The sequence below is a fragment of the Phanerochaete carnosa genome (assembly GCF_000300595.1).
Source record: "Phanerochaete carnosa HHB-10118-sp unplaced genomic scaffold PHACAscaffold_5, whole genome shotgun sequence".
NCBI classification, from domain to species: domain Eukaryota; kingdom Fungi; phylum Basidiomycota; class Agaricomycetes; order Polyporales; family Phanerochaetaceae; genus Phanerochaete; species Phanerochaete carnosa.
The window spans coordinates 2,996,472-3,009,479 of record NW_006767632.1 but is presented as its reverse complement, the minus strand read 5'-3'; the positions used below and the strand labels follow the sequence as shown (position 1 = coordinate 3,009,479).

General features: G+C 53.4%; 4 protein-coding genes across 4 annotated transcripts; 2 read left to right on the top strand and 2 right to left on the bottom strand.

The window, feature by feature from the left end:
- Positions 1–392: 392 nt before the first annotated feature.
- Positions 393–3,883, bottom strand: PHACADRAFT_96015 (uncharacterized protein; the record flags this gene model as incomplete). Its single annotated transcript, XM_007396174.1, has 13 exons — positions 393–728; positions 779–915; positions 968–1,631; positions 1,782–2,166; positions 2,222–2,346; positions 2,399–2,577; positions 2,656–2,798; positions 2,847–2,938; positions 2,991–3,016; positions 3,075–3,367; positions 3,442–3,536; positions 3,605–3,691; positions 3,743–3,883. The coding sequence occupies 13 exons, from the start codon at positions 3,881–3,883 to the stop codon at positions 393–395; spliced, it is 2,703 nt and encodes a 900-aa protein (XP_007396236.1).
- A 757-nt stretch (positions 3,884–4,640) lies between these two features.
- On the top strand, positions 4,641–6,149 carry PHACADRAFT_209438 (uncharacterized protein). Its single transcript, XM_007396173.1, has 5 exons — positions 4,641–4,802; positions 4,875–5,134; positions 5,197–5,497; positions 5,550–5,693; positions 5,749–6,149. Exons 1-5 carry the CDS (start codon positions 4,694–4,696, stop codon positions 5,823–5,825), a joined length of 891 nt encoding a protein of 296 aa, XP_007396235.1. The 5' UTR covers positions 4,641–4,693; the 3' UTR covers positions 5,826–6,149.
- Positions 6,150–6,156: 7 nt separating this feature from the next.
- PHACADRAFT_144860 (glycosyltransferase family 4 protein) lies at positions 6,157–9,353 on the bottom strand. The gene is made up of 9 exons (XM_007396172.1): positions 8,966–9,353; positions 8,658–8,903; positions 8,096–8,591; positions 8,001–8,014; positions 7,885–7,937; positions 7,605–7,804; positions 7,300–7,552; positions 6,881–7,251; positions 6,157–6,829 (listed from the first exon to the last, which is right to left on the bottom strand). The coding sequence occupies exons 1-9, from the start codon at positions 9,074–9,076 to the stop codon at positions 6,375–6,377; spliced, it is 2,199 nt and encodes a 732-aa protein (XP_007396234.1). The 5' UTR covers positions 9,077–9,353; the 3' UTR covers positions 6,157–6,374.
- Positions 9,354–10,563: 1,210 nt separating this feature from the next.
- On the top strand, positions 10,564–12,991 carry PHACADRAFT_144858 (uncharacterized protein). The gene is made up of 3 exons (XM_007396171.1): positions 10,564–11,071; positions 11,127–11,327; positions 11,430–12,991. The coding sequence occupies exons 1-3, from the start codon at positions 10,817–10,819 to the stop codon at positions 12,849–12,851; spliced, it is 1,878 nt and encodes a 625-aa protein (XP_007396233.1). The 5' UTR covers positions 10,564–10,816; the 3' UTR covers positions 12,852–12,991.
- Positions 12,992–13,008: the final 17 nt, after the last annotated feature.

The window sequence follows — 13,008 nt, the reverse complement described above, 5'->3', positions numbered from 1 at the left end:
TACATGTAATCTTCAAGATGGCAGTAAACACATTCAGATGTTCAGAAATGCCACGCAACTATGATGAGCTTCTGCAGTAAGAGCGGGAGACCCATGGCCCCTTGAGTGAAATTAAATCTGGAGATAACTGTATGCCGGCACGCTGAGAGTGGACGCTCACTTCCGTCAATCACTGTCATAAGCAAATGCATTATTACGTAGTAGGATGCGAGATGTAGAGTATGTTCGAGTATTCAAGATGAGGATGTACTTTTGGCAATCTCCTTCAACTTATCCAAGACGTGATCTTCCGAGAGATCCGATCGTTTGAGGGCTTGCTGTATCAGCTTCAACGCGTTCTGAGCGCTAATTCAAAAGTGAGTTAATTGTCCAGAACGCGTATCGCAAGCGACTTACGCATTCTTTCTGCCTTTCCCTCGCACATCATTTTCCATCTTGTCCCTCTTCAGCGCCGCACACCGCAGGATCTGCTCGTCTAGACCGGCGAGCCTCGCGCACTCGACGCCGAAGCTGTTCTGCGTGAGCCCGTCCGAGAGCTTGTACAAGAACGTCACCTGGCGCGTGCCGTCGAGTCGCGTGTCTTCGGTGTAAGCCATATGCATGTTCTGCACGTCTTGCGGGAATCTGTGTTCGAGATCACGCGCGACAGTAGGGTAATGTGTAATGAACAGAGTCTTGCATCCTTTGACGGTGACCAGGTGCTCCAAAACGGCATGGGCGATGGCCATCTGTAAGATGAATGAGTGCACGATACTCGAGAATAGGATAAGCATCTTACGCCGTCAAATGTGCTTGTCCCGCGTCCGAGCTCATCGAGAACGACTAAACTGCGAGGTGTTACGAGCTGAAGGATCGAACTCGTCTCTTGTAACTCGACCATGAACGTGCTTCGTCCGCGAACAATATCATCGGAAGCTGTCAGTCGACGTTAGCAATGAGAGACGAGCACAATTGTCTGTATATGCACCTCCCATCCGTATAAAAATACCATCAAGCGCGCTCAGCCGCATACTTGTCACAGGCACATAACTCCCGATCTGCGCCATGATTGCACAGAGAGCTACCATCCGCACGACGCTACTCTTTCCGCCCATGTTTGGGCCTGTGATAACTTTGTGCCGTCGGCCCATATCGACGCTATTCGGTACGAACGGGTCATCGCGGAGCTTCTCGATCATTGGATGTCGGCCATCCTCGACCACGAGTATATTATCGCCTTCAACGAACTCGGGACGGACATACCCTTCCTGCACACCGACGACTGCGAGACTACAGAGGCAGTCGAACACAGCTAGCCGCTGCACTGCGTCGCGCAGCACGGCATAATGTTCCTCCGCGATCTCGGCAAGCAGGCCTCGGTAGGCGGCGTTGGCAGCCAGCGCAAGTGCCTCGAGCGCTTGTGCGCGGCGTCGCAGAAGGTCAGCCATTATTGGCGTGCGGAGACGGCGAAGAGTCTTTGTCGCTGAGATGACGAGCCAGTCAGCCGGGAGGTCGCGAAACTCTGCCTTCTTGATTTCTATGAGATACTGGTGTGTATGGTTAGATACGTTCGGGAAAGCGAACACGAGTGAAGGTATACCTCCTCGCCGGCTGCTGTGGTGTATTGCAAGGCGGGTCGATGCAATTGTTTTCTCACTATGAAGATAAACAGGGGTTGGATGGCGGGGAGGTGAGAACATACCATTTCGCAGCTCCGTCATTAGCTCGCTTTCAGTGATCTCAACAGCCTGAAGCTAAGGTGAACATCCGAATCAAGATTCGAAGGGAAAGCTACGCACAACGTTCATTCTATCCACCTCTGGTGCACTGCTCTCCACGTCCTTCCACATCTTCTCCTTTTGGCCCTCCTTGAGCTTCGCCAAATCCACTCTTGTCAGAACGCCCTGTACCGGTGCCTTTACCCTGGGCAGAGCATCGACTACACCATTGAGGATAGCTGAGTCGAAAGGCGATGTGCTGGCCGGTATCCTGTCAAGCGCAGTTCCGACGCGTTGAAACGCAGGTAAAAGTATGGCAAGCTCTTGCGGCGTGCACTTGCCATATTGTATGCGAGATAGCCCGCGTGCAAGGTCGGGGAGGCCGTGCAGGAGCTGGCGGAGGACAGTCAGACGAGGTGACAGAGTCGAGAGGATCTCTTCAACCGCGTCTATACGGGCTACGAGTGCGCTAGAGAGGCATTCTCGTTAGCTTCGCATTGTCCAACGTCCTGACGGAGACCTACGCTCGGTCTGTTAGCGGTCGGCCGACCCACTCGCGGAGCATCCGCGCACCGAACTTGGTTGTGGTATGATCAAGCACCCAGAGGAGCGATCCTCGCTTTGCAAAGTCGGTCTCGTTTCGATAAATCTCGCTACAAACGATGTTCAGCATTCCAAGCACATAATTTTGGGAAAACTACTTGCAGATTCGTAAGCGTATTCCCATTGAGCAACATGTGCGTCCGCTCTGCGAAGCGCGCAAAGAATCGCGTCTCGAGTAAGGCATCAGCCACATCAAAACCGCTCAGGTACTTGACGAGATGTGCCAGGGCTACAACAACTCCCTTCGGAAATATCGTGACTGCGGCCGTGAGCTCACCTATGTATAGTCGTTAGCAAGCGTGTTCAAATGCATATGAGAAGCAAAAGTCTCCTGGCGTAGGAAAATTAGACACACCAGACCTGAACCCGTCACTCGCTTTCGCGTTCTCCCTACGATTCTTGTCCGCGTAGAACCCGGCGACGAAGGTGAACGCATCGGAAGAGCTCATAGTAGAAGCGAAATGCTCAATGCGAGCGGTGAATTCATTGTGACCATGTCTTTAGTGCATTAGTGCAGGGTGACAAGTGAGGATTATCCGAACGTACGTAGCAAAATGTGATAGAATCTTCTGCGTTGGCCTAGTCAAAGCTTCTTCGGGCAGGAGAAGCTCCGCAGGGGAGAGGTGCACGAGCCTGGTCTGGAGATGCATCATTTGTCAAGTTCATCTTAACAATCAATAAGGTACATACCTCGAGCTCAGTGCGCATCCCATTGTCTGGATAATATTTATAATTGACAACAGTTCCAAGCTAACATTTACAACAATATCTTACCTTCAAACTGATCCCATACAACATCACCTGTGCTCGCGCACACGCTTACTATGCTGACATTTACCTTCTCCCCATCTTTATCCACCGGGCTCTCAACAATACACAGCAGCGGTGGTACGCGCCCGCCAAAGGACAGTGTATCTGGAGAGTCCAGAGAGTCCACATATGTTGCCGCAGTATATAGGTGCGTTAACTTGCGCTCGAAGACTTCGTTGCGTGTGTCGCCCGCCTTCTTGAGCGCGGCGGTCTCGGTTTGCTCAATAATGCCGACTTTAAGGCCGCGTGCAAGAAGCCTGGGGAAAGTCTGCATCAGTACCTAGTCTATGAGAGATCGTTCATATCATCATGCCACACTCTGAATACGCACTTCTTTAGATGGACTTCTCTTCTATGTACGGGTATGCTCGCACGTAAAAAGTTGCGACTTGGGTAGCAGACAATCCCCAGATGCTTTGCAGCTACCTAACGACACAAACGAGGTATGAGGCTAGGGTCACATACGACCAACCGATGGAAGGTAGAGAACCAACCTGAGCATCTTCGCCATAGAAATAGTCTTTATAGCCAACCTCGAACATAAGCAGAGTTCCAGGGTGTTTCTTCTTCAGCCCGAGCACCTACAAGGCACATCAATGGATAAACAAACCGATAGTCAATATGAAGCGTACCTGTAGCTCCAATGGCGTGTAGGTCTTTCCACTGGGCCCGACCTCAGTCTTCTTCTGTGCTGCAATCCTTTGGCTGGCAGCAGACGTCTTAGGTTTTGCTTTACCCTTCCCTTTACCCCTCCCTTTCCCTATTTGAGCCATAAACTCCTCAAAGTCGATCTTAGTTTCTTCTGCTTCAGGTTCATCTTCCTCCCCTTCGTCGCTACTTGGAGTACCCTCTCTACTGCCTGATGCTTCCGCCGAGTTGGATACTTCGAGGGTCCGAGCAAATATATTGTTGTCTCCTAGCAGGATGCTCTTTGCGCGTTCGCGAACCCGTGTTCTGTTCTCTGCTTCCGGTCCACCAACTTGACTCGCCGAAAGAGCTAGCGCGTTCGAGGATGACGATGGGTCAAAGCGAAACTGGCGAATGGCAGAAGTAGAGGCATCCTGTGGCTGGTTCTGTACATTGACTGATGGACTTTGCATAGCAAGTGAGGTGCTCGGAGCAGTCGCTTTCACAGGCGAACTGACCTTGCGCCTCTTCGCCGGCGGTTGGCCCTCTATTTTGCGCCATAAATCCGCGTCAGAGTCGTCGTCAGACACTGTCAAGTCAATTTCTGCTCTCCCAGCAGCATTACGGTCTTTCGGGTCGGTTTCTCGCTGCCTCCGCTCCTCTTGTTGCTGTGGCGAGTTCCTGGTCGGGGATGAGAAATACGTTGATAAGACGGCCTGCGTCGATGTTTTATTGGTGTGGGTCTGGATTAGCTTGCTCTGAGGCATGCTGCCTCTCAGCAAGAGATGTCACAAGGGGGCAAACGGAAGCAATTCGAACGGCGACGCCCTCATTTACAAGCGCGTAAACTGCGCGCCTTGACGCGTTTACGTGGGGTTAGGGGTTTCTCTCCTTCTTCTCTCGTCCACTTCCGACGGTCATCCTCGCATCTCTCTTGCTTTGTGTGTCTAAGTAAGATGTTATTGGGTCTTGCTAAGCAATTCTCTTTTGGAAATATCATATTAAGGGGTGCCAGGACTCAGGCAACGATAGCGACGAGTGGGCCAGCCGTTACAGCTACAAACCGTACGTTCTCCTCAAGTACATCACCCACACTGACCGACAAAGCTATTTTTCATGTATTGTATCGGAATGCAGGTGCCCAAGCGACACTGAAACGTTTCTGGAAAGATGTCGGTATCGAAGTGCAACCGGGTCTGTCTGCTGCCTCTACATCTACCACACCGGCCTCGGACGCCAGCAAAAACCACCTGACCGTCACTCTCGACAAGCGTCCTCTAAAAACTCCATCCGGGGATCAACTGCTACTTCCAAAACATAAGGCTCTTGCTGTAACGCTTATTGCAGCGGAATGGGATAATCAAGAAACACTGCTCAAGCAGCATTCGCTTCCTATGGTGCGCCTGCCTCCGGCGTGCTCCGTTCGAAGTCTTGAGGATGAAGCTGAGGGAACTTGTAGACAAGCCTTGCATCGCGAGCAATCGACGCATTCCGGAACTCGAAGGCGGATACACGCGTCCAAGTATATGACCAGCTGCTGAAGTACTTCGAGACGGACGCGATCTGCTTCCATGCTTCCGAGCCGGCGTCGCTCGTCTCCCTACAGAAGCGACACTGGGAGCCATTACTTACGTGGGCACGTGAATCGTTCACTGTTGAAGTGAATGTCACGACTGGTTTCTCCGTCCCAAGGCAGCCCGCGGAGACGCTTGCTGCCTTCCGTAAGGTGCTCGAACAAATGGACGAGTGGGAAATGGCCGGTACGTGCTATTCAATGCACCTGTAGAGCACAGTTTAAAAATATTTGCTCAGCCATGGAGCGCGCAACATATACCACCAAGTCCTTCTTGATCGCTCTGGCACTCGTCAAGAGACGAGTTACCGCTGAGCAGGCTGCGCAAGCTTCGCATGTCGAAGTCAACAGTCAAATTGAAAAGTGGGGCGAAGTCGAGGACTGTAAGCGCACTTTCGTTGATCAGGACGCGTGCAGTTTATATGAGAATACTTGCAGCGCATGACGTCGACTACCACGACGTCCGCCGGCAGCTTGGAAGCGCATCATGTCTTCTGGCCAACCACCAGCTCTGATCAGGCTTTACCCTTCATGGTGTAGCTGCCCGCGATCATATATTTGAGATCAAGCCTGGGCCAGAGAAAGCCAATATATTGATTACCAGTAGGTTTGTTTCAGGTCGTAACTAGTCTTCCATAAGTGGGATTAGGAAGCGTACCGATGAAGATATATGGGGCTACACACAAACTTGTGGCACGGGCCCGAATATAAGCTAGTAGCGTTGGGAGGGTACGCGATACTGTAATGGCACGTAGAAGATCACATGTGTGGGCGTAGCATCTACATTCGCGTGCTAAATTGCCGCTTCTTTCTGAAGGTACCAAATCTGACACGACATAATACCCTGTGGCTCATACTTCCTCTGAGCAGAAACTGATTCTCACTTTTGACCCACCGATGTCCGCACAAACGCTTTCATTGAAACTAAGTTCTACAGAGGCTCTCGCATCTTTTCTACATACAACAATTACACAGTGTGGCAGCCAACGCACTTTCATTTTTTCAGACATGAGCACAGGTTCCAATCTTCCCTCCGCGGGCTTCAGTCAGGGGTATTGACACATCTATCCTTGGACATTAAGACCAGAGCGCGGCAGGCGGGGCTCATCCTCCTTGTACGGTTCGCCCGTCTCGGTGCGCAGCATGTCGTTGAGCCACGCGCCCTTGGGCTGGAGGCGAACGCCGCGCGAGCAGTACATGACAGCGAGGTACATCCACGCGGCGGCGTTGCCGACAGTGCCGACCTCATCACTGACGTGCGTGCGCGCATACTCGCACATGTTGTCGTACAAGTCGTCATCCGTATGCAGGTTGAACATGTGCTTCGCGACCGTGTCGTTGTCGCCGACGTCGACGAGGTAGCCGCTCTTGCCGTGCACGATCTGCAGCGGGATGCCGCCCGTGCGCGACGCGATCACGGGCTTGCCCGCGTGCAGCGCCTCCGAGACCTTTACTTCGAAGCCCTCGCGGGTCGACAGCTGCAGCGCGAACTTGGAATTCGCCATCAGCACGTTCAGCACTAAGCACGAACTGTTAGCGGAGATGAAGGAGAAGATTGTATTGTACTTACACTGGTCACTCGGGGGACACCTCATATATACGATATCCTTTGCGTACTGGACATACTTGCTGTGCACAAGGTTCGCGACTTGGTCGTAAATGATGGTGGCGTCAGGGTCGTCGACGGCGCCGTGTCCACAGATTAACAGCTGCGGGATCTCGTCTTCCGTAACCTTGCCGTCGAGCAGCTTCCGGAACCGCGCATACGAATCAATGACGTTCGGAATACCCTTCGACGGATCGAATCGCGCAATTTGCACAATGTACTCGCGAGCGGGCCAGCCGAGCTCGTTCATCTTTTCCTTGACGCACAAGTTGCGGAACTCGCCCATATAGTACTGAGAATCCCAAGGCGACAGCTCCTTGTTCAGACCGTCAAGCCTAGGAACCAGTCAGCATCGACTTGTGCCTCCGAAGTATGCTACCTACCAATCGGTCGCAGCGCCGAGCAGCGTGAGCTTCTCCGGCGGGACATCGCTGGGGACAAACTTGTTCACAGGGTGTGAAATGAACAGGTCTGCGTGCTGGATGTTGTTCCATAGGTACTGCCAGACTTCCTGCTGCGGAGAGCGCTCGAGGTGCACGAGGTCGCTGCGAATTTCGATGTGCGAGCGATAGATGATAGGCAAGTCCGGGCGGACCTTCTTGATCAGCGGGATGAGACCTGGCATCTGAGGGTCATCTGAACAATGCCGTCAGCACGTAACTTCAAGCTCAGCACTTCTTCGACGCACCGATGAACGCGATATCGACACCACCGGGCGCAAGGGGACCACCTTCAGCCGTCCAGCGGAGACCATTCTTGAGAATCCACGCGTCAAAGTTCTCCTTCTGCTCCTTGGTCAGGCGCAGGCTCGGGTCTGCCACTCCTTGCAAGATGTTGTGGTTGTTCTTGGTCGTCCGGAAAACACTTGGCGACGGGTTGGGAACATACCTGCGCATTCAGGTTAGAGGCAAGTTGGGATTTTCTCATGCTAGGCCGGCACCTCGCGCGGCTCTCGCGCCGATACTCACCAGGCACAGTCAACATCGAGGGCGGTGAAGAACCGGATGAGCGCGTGACGCATCTGTCAGGACGCCAACGTCAGTTCCCAGACATGGATCCGGCCAGATCGAGTGGGAGGACTTACAAGGGCGACACCACCTGCATCCGCCGATCAAAAGAAAGAGGCCAGAGAATGCGATCAATCTCCGTTCAATGCTAGGTTCGTTACCCCGCACTCACCGCCTTGTGGGGTAGACGAGAAGAATCCCAGCTTTATCTTCTTCTCACGGAGCTCATCCGCCAGCTTGTTCACGGCACTCCAGGTGCCTGGGCCAACCGACTTGCGATATTCTTCGAGGTCATCGAGTAGGTGGATCTTTCCCGCCGCGTCGACTGCAACTTGATTACGCGGGCCAATCGACAGCCGCGGGTTGTTGTTCGGGCCAAAGTACATGATGCACTTGCGTGCCGCAGAATCAGCCTGTTCGTCGACTGTGCGCGAGATCGGGAGCTTCTGGCCCACGCCAGACGAGAGCTTGCCGCCGTCTCCGAGCTGGGGCGAGTCGACGTAGACAGTGGGAGTCTCAGCACCGGAGGGCACATACGAGCCAGTGGTCGATGAAATCCTATGTTTGATGTTGCGACTCGTGAGAGAGTCAGTGTGGAATGGCTTAATGTTGAACACAATGGGGACGATATCCAAATCGAGCCAGAGACGTGTGCACAGGTTCGGAGCCTATTAATGTGATGTTACGATTAGAGCCCTGTATGCGAGATGTCGCGATATCAAACCCCAGCGCACCTCTTTGAGCAGACTGAGTGTGATACCGGCACCGAGGAACTTGCAGAGGTGCTCCTGGGAGAACTTGCGGAGGGAGTCGAGGACATGCTTCTCGATGGTCTCAGCTTGGGAATCAGGCTCGGTGGGATCGTACGGAACGACGCTTGAAGCGAAATCGGTGTTGTAGACAGAGTCGTGAATTGAGATGGCTACCTCGTAGCCAGTATTGTTGTTGATGGGGGTACCGGCGATACCAGCCCACATGGGCTACAAGTGCGCGACGTGCGGTAAGCAAAGTATGATGCACGTAGCGGGAAAGTGCAGCGTACGGTAAGGTGGGAGTAGCTGGTGACATTGGGCCTCTTAGCCGAGACTACACTCGAGAGCCTGCGGCGGAGGACCTCAGAGGGCACGGACTGGAACTTGTGAGAAGGAGCCATGGTTGGGGAAGGATGGCAAGTGGGAAAGATTGGGCTTAGATGAGATTTATATCACTTCTGGGCGTCCGGTAGAGGTGATGCCCTGAAGAGGAAGGAGAGAAGGGGAAGAAGAACAAAGATGCGCGTGTGCTGAGCGTGCGAGAATGGAGGGGAGGTCGAGGTCGAGCTGTAGTTTCCCGCCCTAATCAGTCTGGCCAATCTGGGCGCCTAGACCGAAACTGCATCATCCCACGTGACACTAATGCGGGGAAGCGCCACGGCCAACGCCACTTTTCCCGCTCCCGCTCTGCACATTCAACCTCAGCTTGCGTGGAAACCAGATATTGCGCAGCAGCCCGCCTTCATGCCGTAGGACTCATAGAACGCCCATAGCTCGGCGCAGAGGAACATGCGGCGATACCAGGGTAAACCTAACGTCAAGAAACAAGTCAGAAGGCCTTCATATCTCCAATGCAATCAGACGAGCGGGGCTCATGGCGTGTATCTTTGGACCCGGGAACGGAAAGCGTCATGCGCTTGGGAGAGCCTGAAGCTGGAACCCTTTCGGCAGCGAAGACGAGCTAGGCGTTTTGCTTACCGGGAAGCTCCAAGGTGAAATGACTGGTCTGGCTCGTGCCTCTCGGGAATCAGCATCTGGATCATCTCCCGGATGTCGAACAGCGTGCCCCCTCCGATTGTCGCGTGCACTGTCTTGGAAGGTCACTTGGCTGAACCTCATCTTCAGTCGTACGGTTCGATGTGATACCAGACTCGTGGGAGCATGTATCAGGGTAATCGGCCTCCACGCGAGGGCGTCATGGCCTAGATGGTCAAACTCCATGTTCGTAAGACATTCTGTATGACCTCGAACGACTCACGATCACCTTTGCTGAATGCTACGACGGCCAGCACATGACTCAATCGAATGTATGCGTCCTCAACTTCTTCATCGCTGTTCTCTATTGTGGTTCAGAAGACGACATCGTGTACCACACGAGGTTTCGGGAATGCAGCTCAGTGGTCAAAGGCTTTTTGCTACTCGTTCGAATCCCGCGCCTAGCTGGAGCTCTGATCAGGAGCTCCCCCAATATTAACGCCTCCCTATAAGTGAACGATAGATTAGCTGGCTAACCAAGCAAAAAAATTTGCAGAAAGAAGTTTCATGTCCTCACGAATACTTAAAAATGGTTCCGAAGAAGTCTGCATGGTCAACGTTCTTTACACTTGAAATAACCAGACAGGGAGCAGATGAAATTGAGCGGGCGTAGATGCGTGCCGAGCATTTAATGAATGCAGGTAGACGACGTGGAGGTATTGAGACGGTATGCTCTGCAAATTCCAGCTACTGGAGGACTGAACAATGGGAACAGCCAGAATACCTGAGTGAGGAGCAGACATGTAAAGGCGCGCAGAAACCGCGTCGCGAGACGCGTTCGTCACACTCGTCACGAGTAACGTAAACGATTTGTCACAGAGAGTCACGTCACAGCGACTTAGAAGCTTTGAAGTTTGACCTCGACGTCGCTCACAACCTGCTCGCTATCATCGTCGTTGACAAAAGCGTCCAAAACTCCGGCTATAAAATCTGGACTAGGGCGTCAACGACCCCCTTCTCCGTACCTGTGCTAGCAGCGGCTAGACCCGCGAAGCCCACTCTTGGCCGTGACTGACGTCGACAAAAGACCCTCGTCTACACCTTGTTGGTACCCTTCATCCCTCCTTGCGTATTCTGGGCTACCCCCTACACTCAAGTCTGGCCGGATGAGTGAGGGCGTATGTGTGGAATGCGGCGAATCAACCGTCTATGAAGAGGAGCTGGGCTCTGCCGTCTGCGCGAACTGCGGTACACTCACAAATCCCTCGCAGAATGTCCTTGCATCTCATTTGGAGCACGTGGACACGTCTGGATATGAACGTACTTCATTTGTTAATACTGTCCAGGGCTCCACTCTGAAGGGTCGACACGGCTGGGCTCTTGCTGGACAAGAAAAGGATGCTAGGGATAGACGGAACATGGTGCGTGCAGAGGTACCGACAAAGTACTACGCGCTGATATAACGTCTACTGTAAGGTTGCAATGCACGAAGCCATAAGGTCTATAGCCGGTAGCCTCTCAAGCACGAGTTCTGCAACACGCGCGCAGGCTATATTCGATCAAGCAATGAGAAAGGGTCGTTACAGATGGGGTCGCAAGGCCAAGTTGATAGCAGGTGCATCGCTTGCGATCGCCCTACGCGAAGCAAATAAGAGCGACTCTTTACGAGACATTGCAGTGAGTAGCCTCGCTTCTTCATAACGTCATGTCGCCTAGACCCATCCTTTTCTGCCTCATTCTATAGGACATGCGTTGACTTCTGTTCCGCTTTTTTGCTAGTATCTCCTTGAAGAACCGCTGCCGTCGCTTTCGAAAGTGTTTACCGCGACGACTCTGCTGCTGCAACTCAGATTGATCTCGGCGGATCCCGCTCAGCACCTGTCAGTGTTGCAGGCGCATCTCCTCACGCTTATCCGACAGCCTGCGTCTCTCCCACATCAACTGTCTACAGCGCTCACGCCTCTGGAAGGAAGGATATCGACAGTTCAGCATACCGCTATCGCACTTGCCAGTCTAGTTTCGCGCGTGCCTTCACTAGCAGCACTGCCAACAGCATCGACGGCGTGTGCAGTTCTCATACTTTCACTCGAAGGCGAGTTGTCTGCTTCTCTACCCCAGGCTGGTGCGTTGGCACAAGCCTTCGGTGCACGTGTTGGCGCAAGCAAAGCAATTGTCATGCAGCGATATAAGGCCATTTACGATCTCGTAGAGGAATACGTTCGTGACGTGCCCTGGCTCGACGCACACGAGAAGAGCGGTCGAGGCAGGTCAAAGGTCGCAAAGCGCGTTGTCGTTGCACGCGGACTCAAAGACGTCGTACAGTTCCAAGGAGATATCTGGCACAGGAAGCTTGAGGCGCAGGCAAAACCCGGATTCGATATCGAGGTCGATAGCAGCGCAGATGGAGACGATGAGGATAGTCTAAGCGCTTCCGAACAGCCCGAGGGCGCGTTGGAAATATCGAAACCCAGCGGCACACCGGACGACAACGCCATCTGCGGTTCTTCGCGGCGTAAGAAGACCAGGAGGACTCCACACGAGCGGGCCGTGGAGCAGGCCTCGCAGTTCTTATTAAACCCACTTGCGAAAACTGCCTCAGCCTTGACAGCGAAGAGTAGCGGCAGGCGGTCAGAGACAGGGGAGTTACTCGAGCATTTTCTCACTGCAGACGACTCTGCCCTGACTCACGCGTTCGTGCACCCGCCTACTCGACTGCAGCTGCTCGCGGCATCGCGTGGAGAAGAGGCTGTCCTCGACGAGGAACTGTTCGATGAAGGCGAGCTGGAAGGGCTCCTCAGATCTCAAGAGGAAGTTGAGGTCTTGCGCCAGACATTCGAATGGGACCCTGCGGATGGCGGGGACGCCGAGACCACTGATACCCCGAGGAAGCCCAAGAAACGGAAGCGCGAAGACACTGGTTACCAGAGCGACAACGCTCAAGACAGCGGAGGCAAGCGTACGAAGAGAGTGGACATGGACGCCCTAGCCCGACTGCTGGACCCAGAGACTAACTTGAACGATATTGATGACGACGAAGACTTTGATGCGCTTGGGCTGGGCATTGGGCTCGGCGAGAAGAGCGATGACGTGGAAGAGCTCTCCTCATATACAATTGAGGGGGGAGAGGACGAGGAGGTGGGAGAGTGGAGACCTCTTTCGCCTGGAGGCGCGACGTTCGACGAGGATAGGTACGAGGTCTGAGGAAGTCGAATCGTCTGCCGGCTTCAGCTCATCACATCTCGGCGCATACTATCTTGAGACGTATAGCATCGGACTCTGTAGTTCTACTTTTGCATAATCATTTTACATACTCTGTAATACACTTGCGGTTGGGTTATCTCACGCCTTATGCTGCATT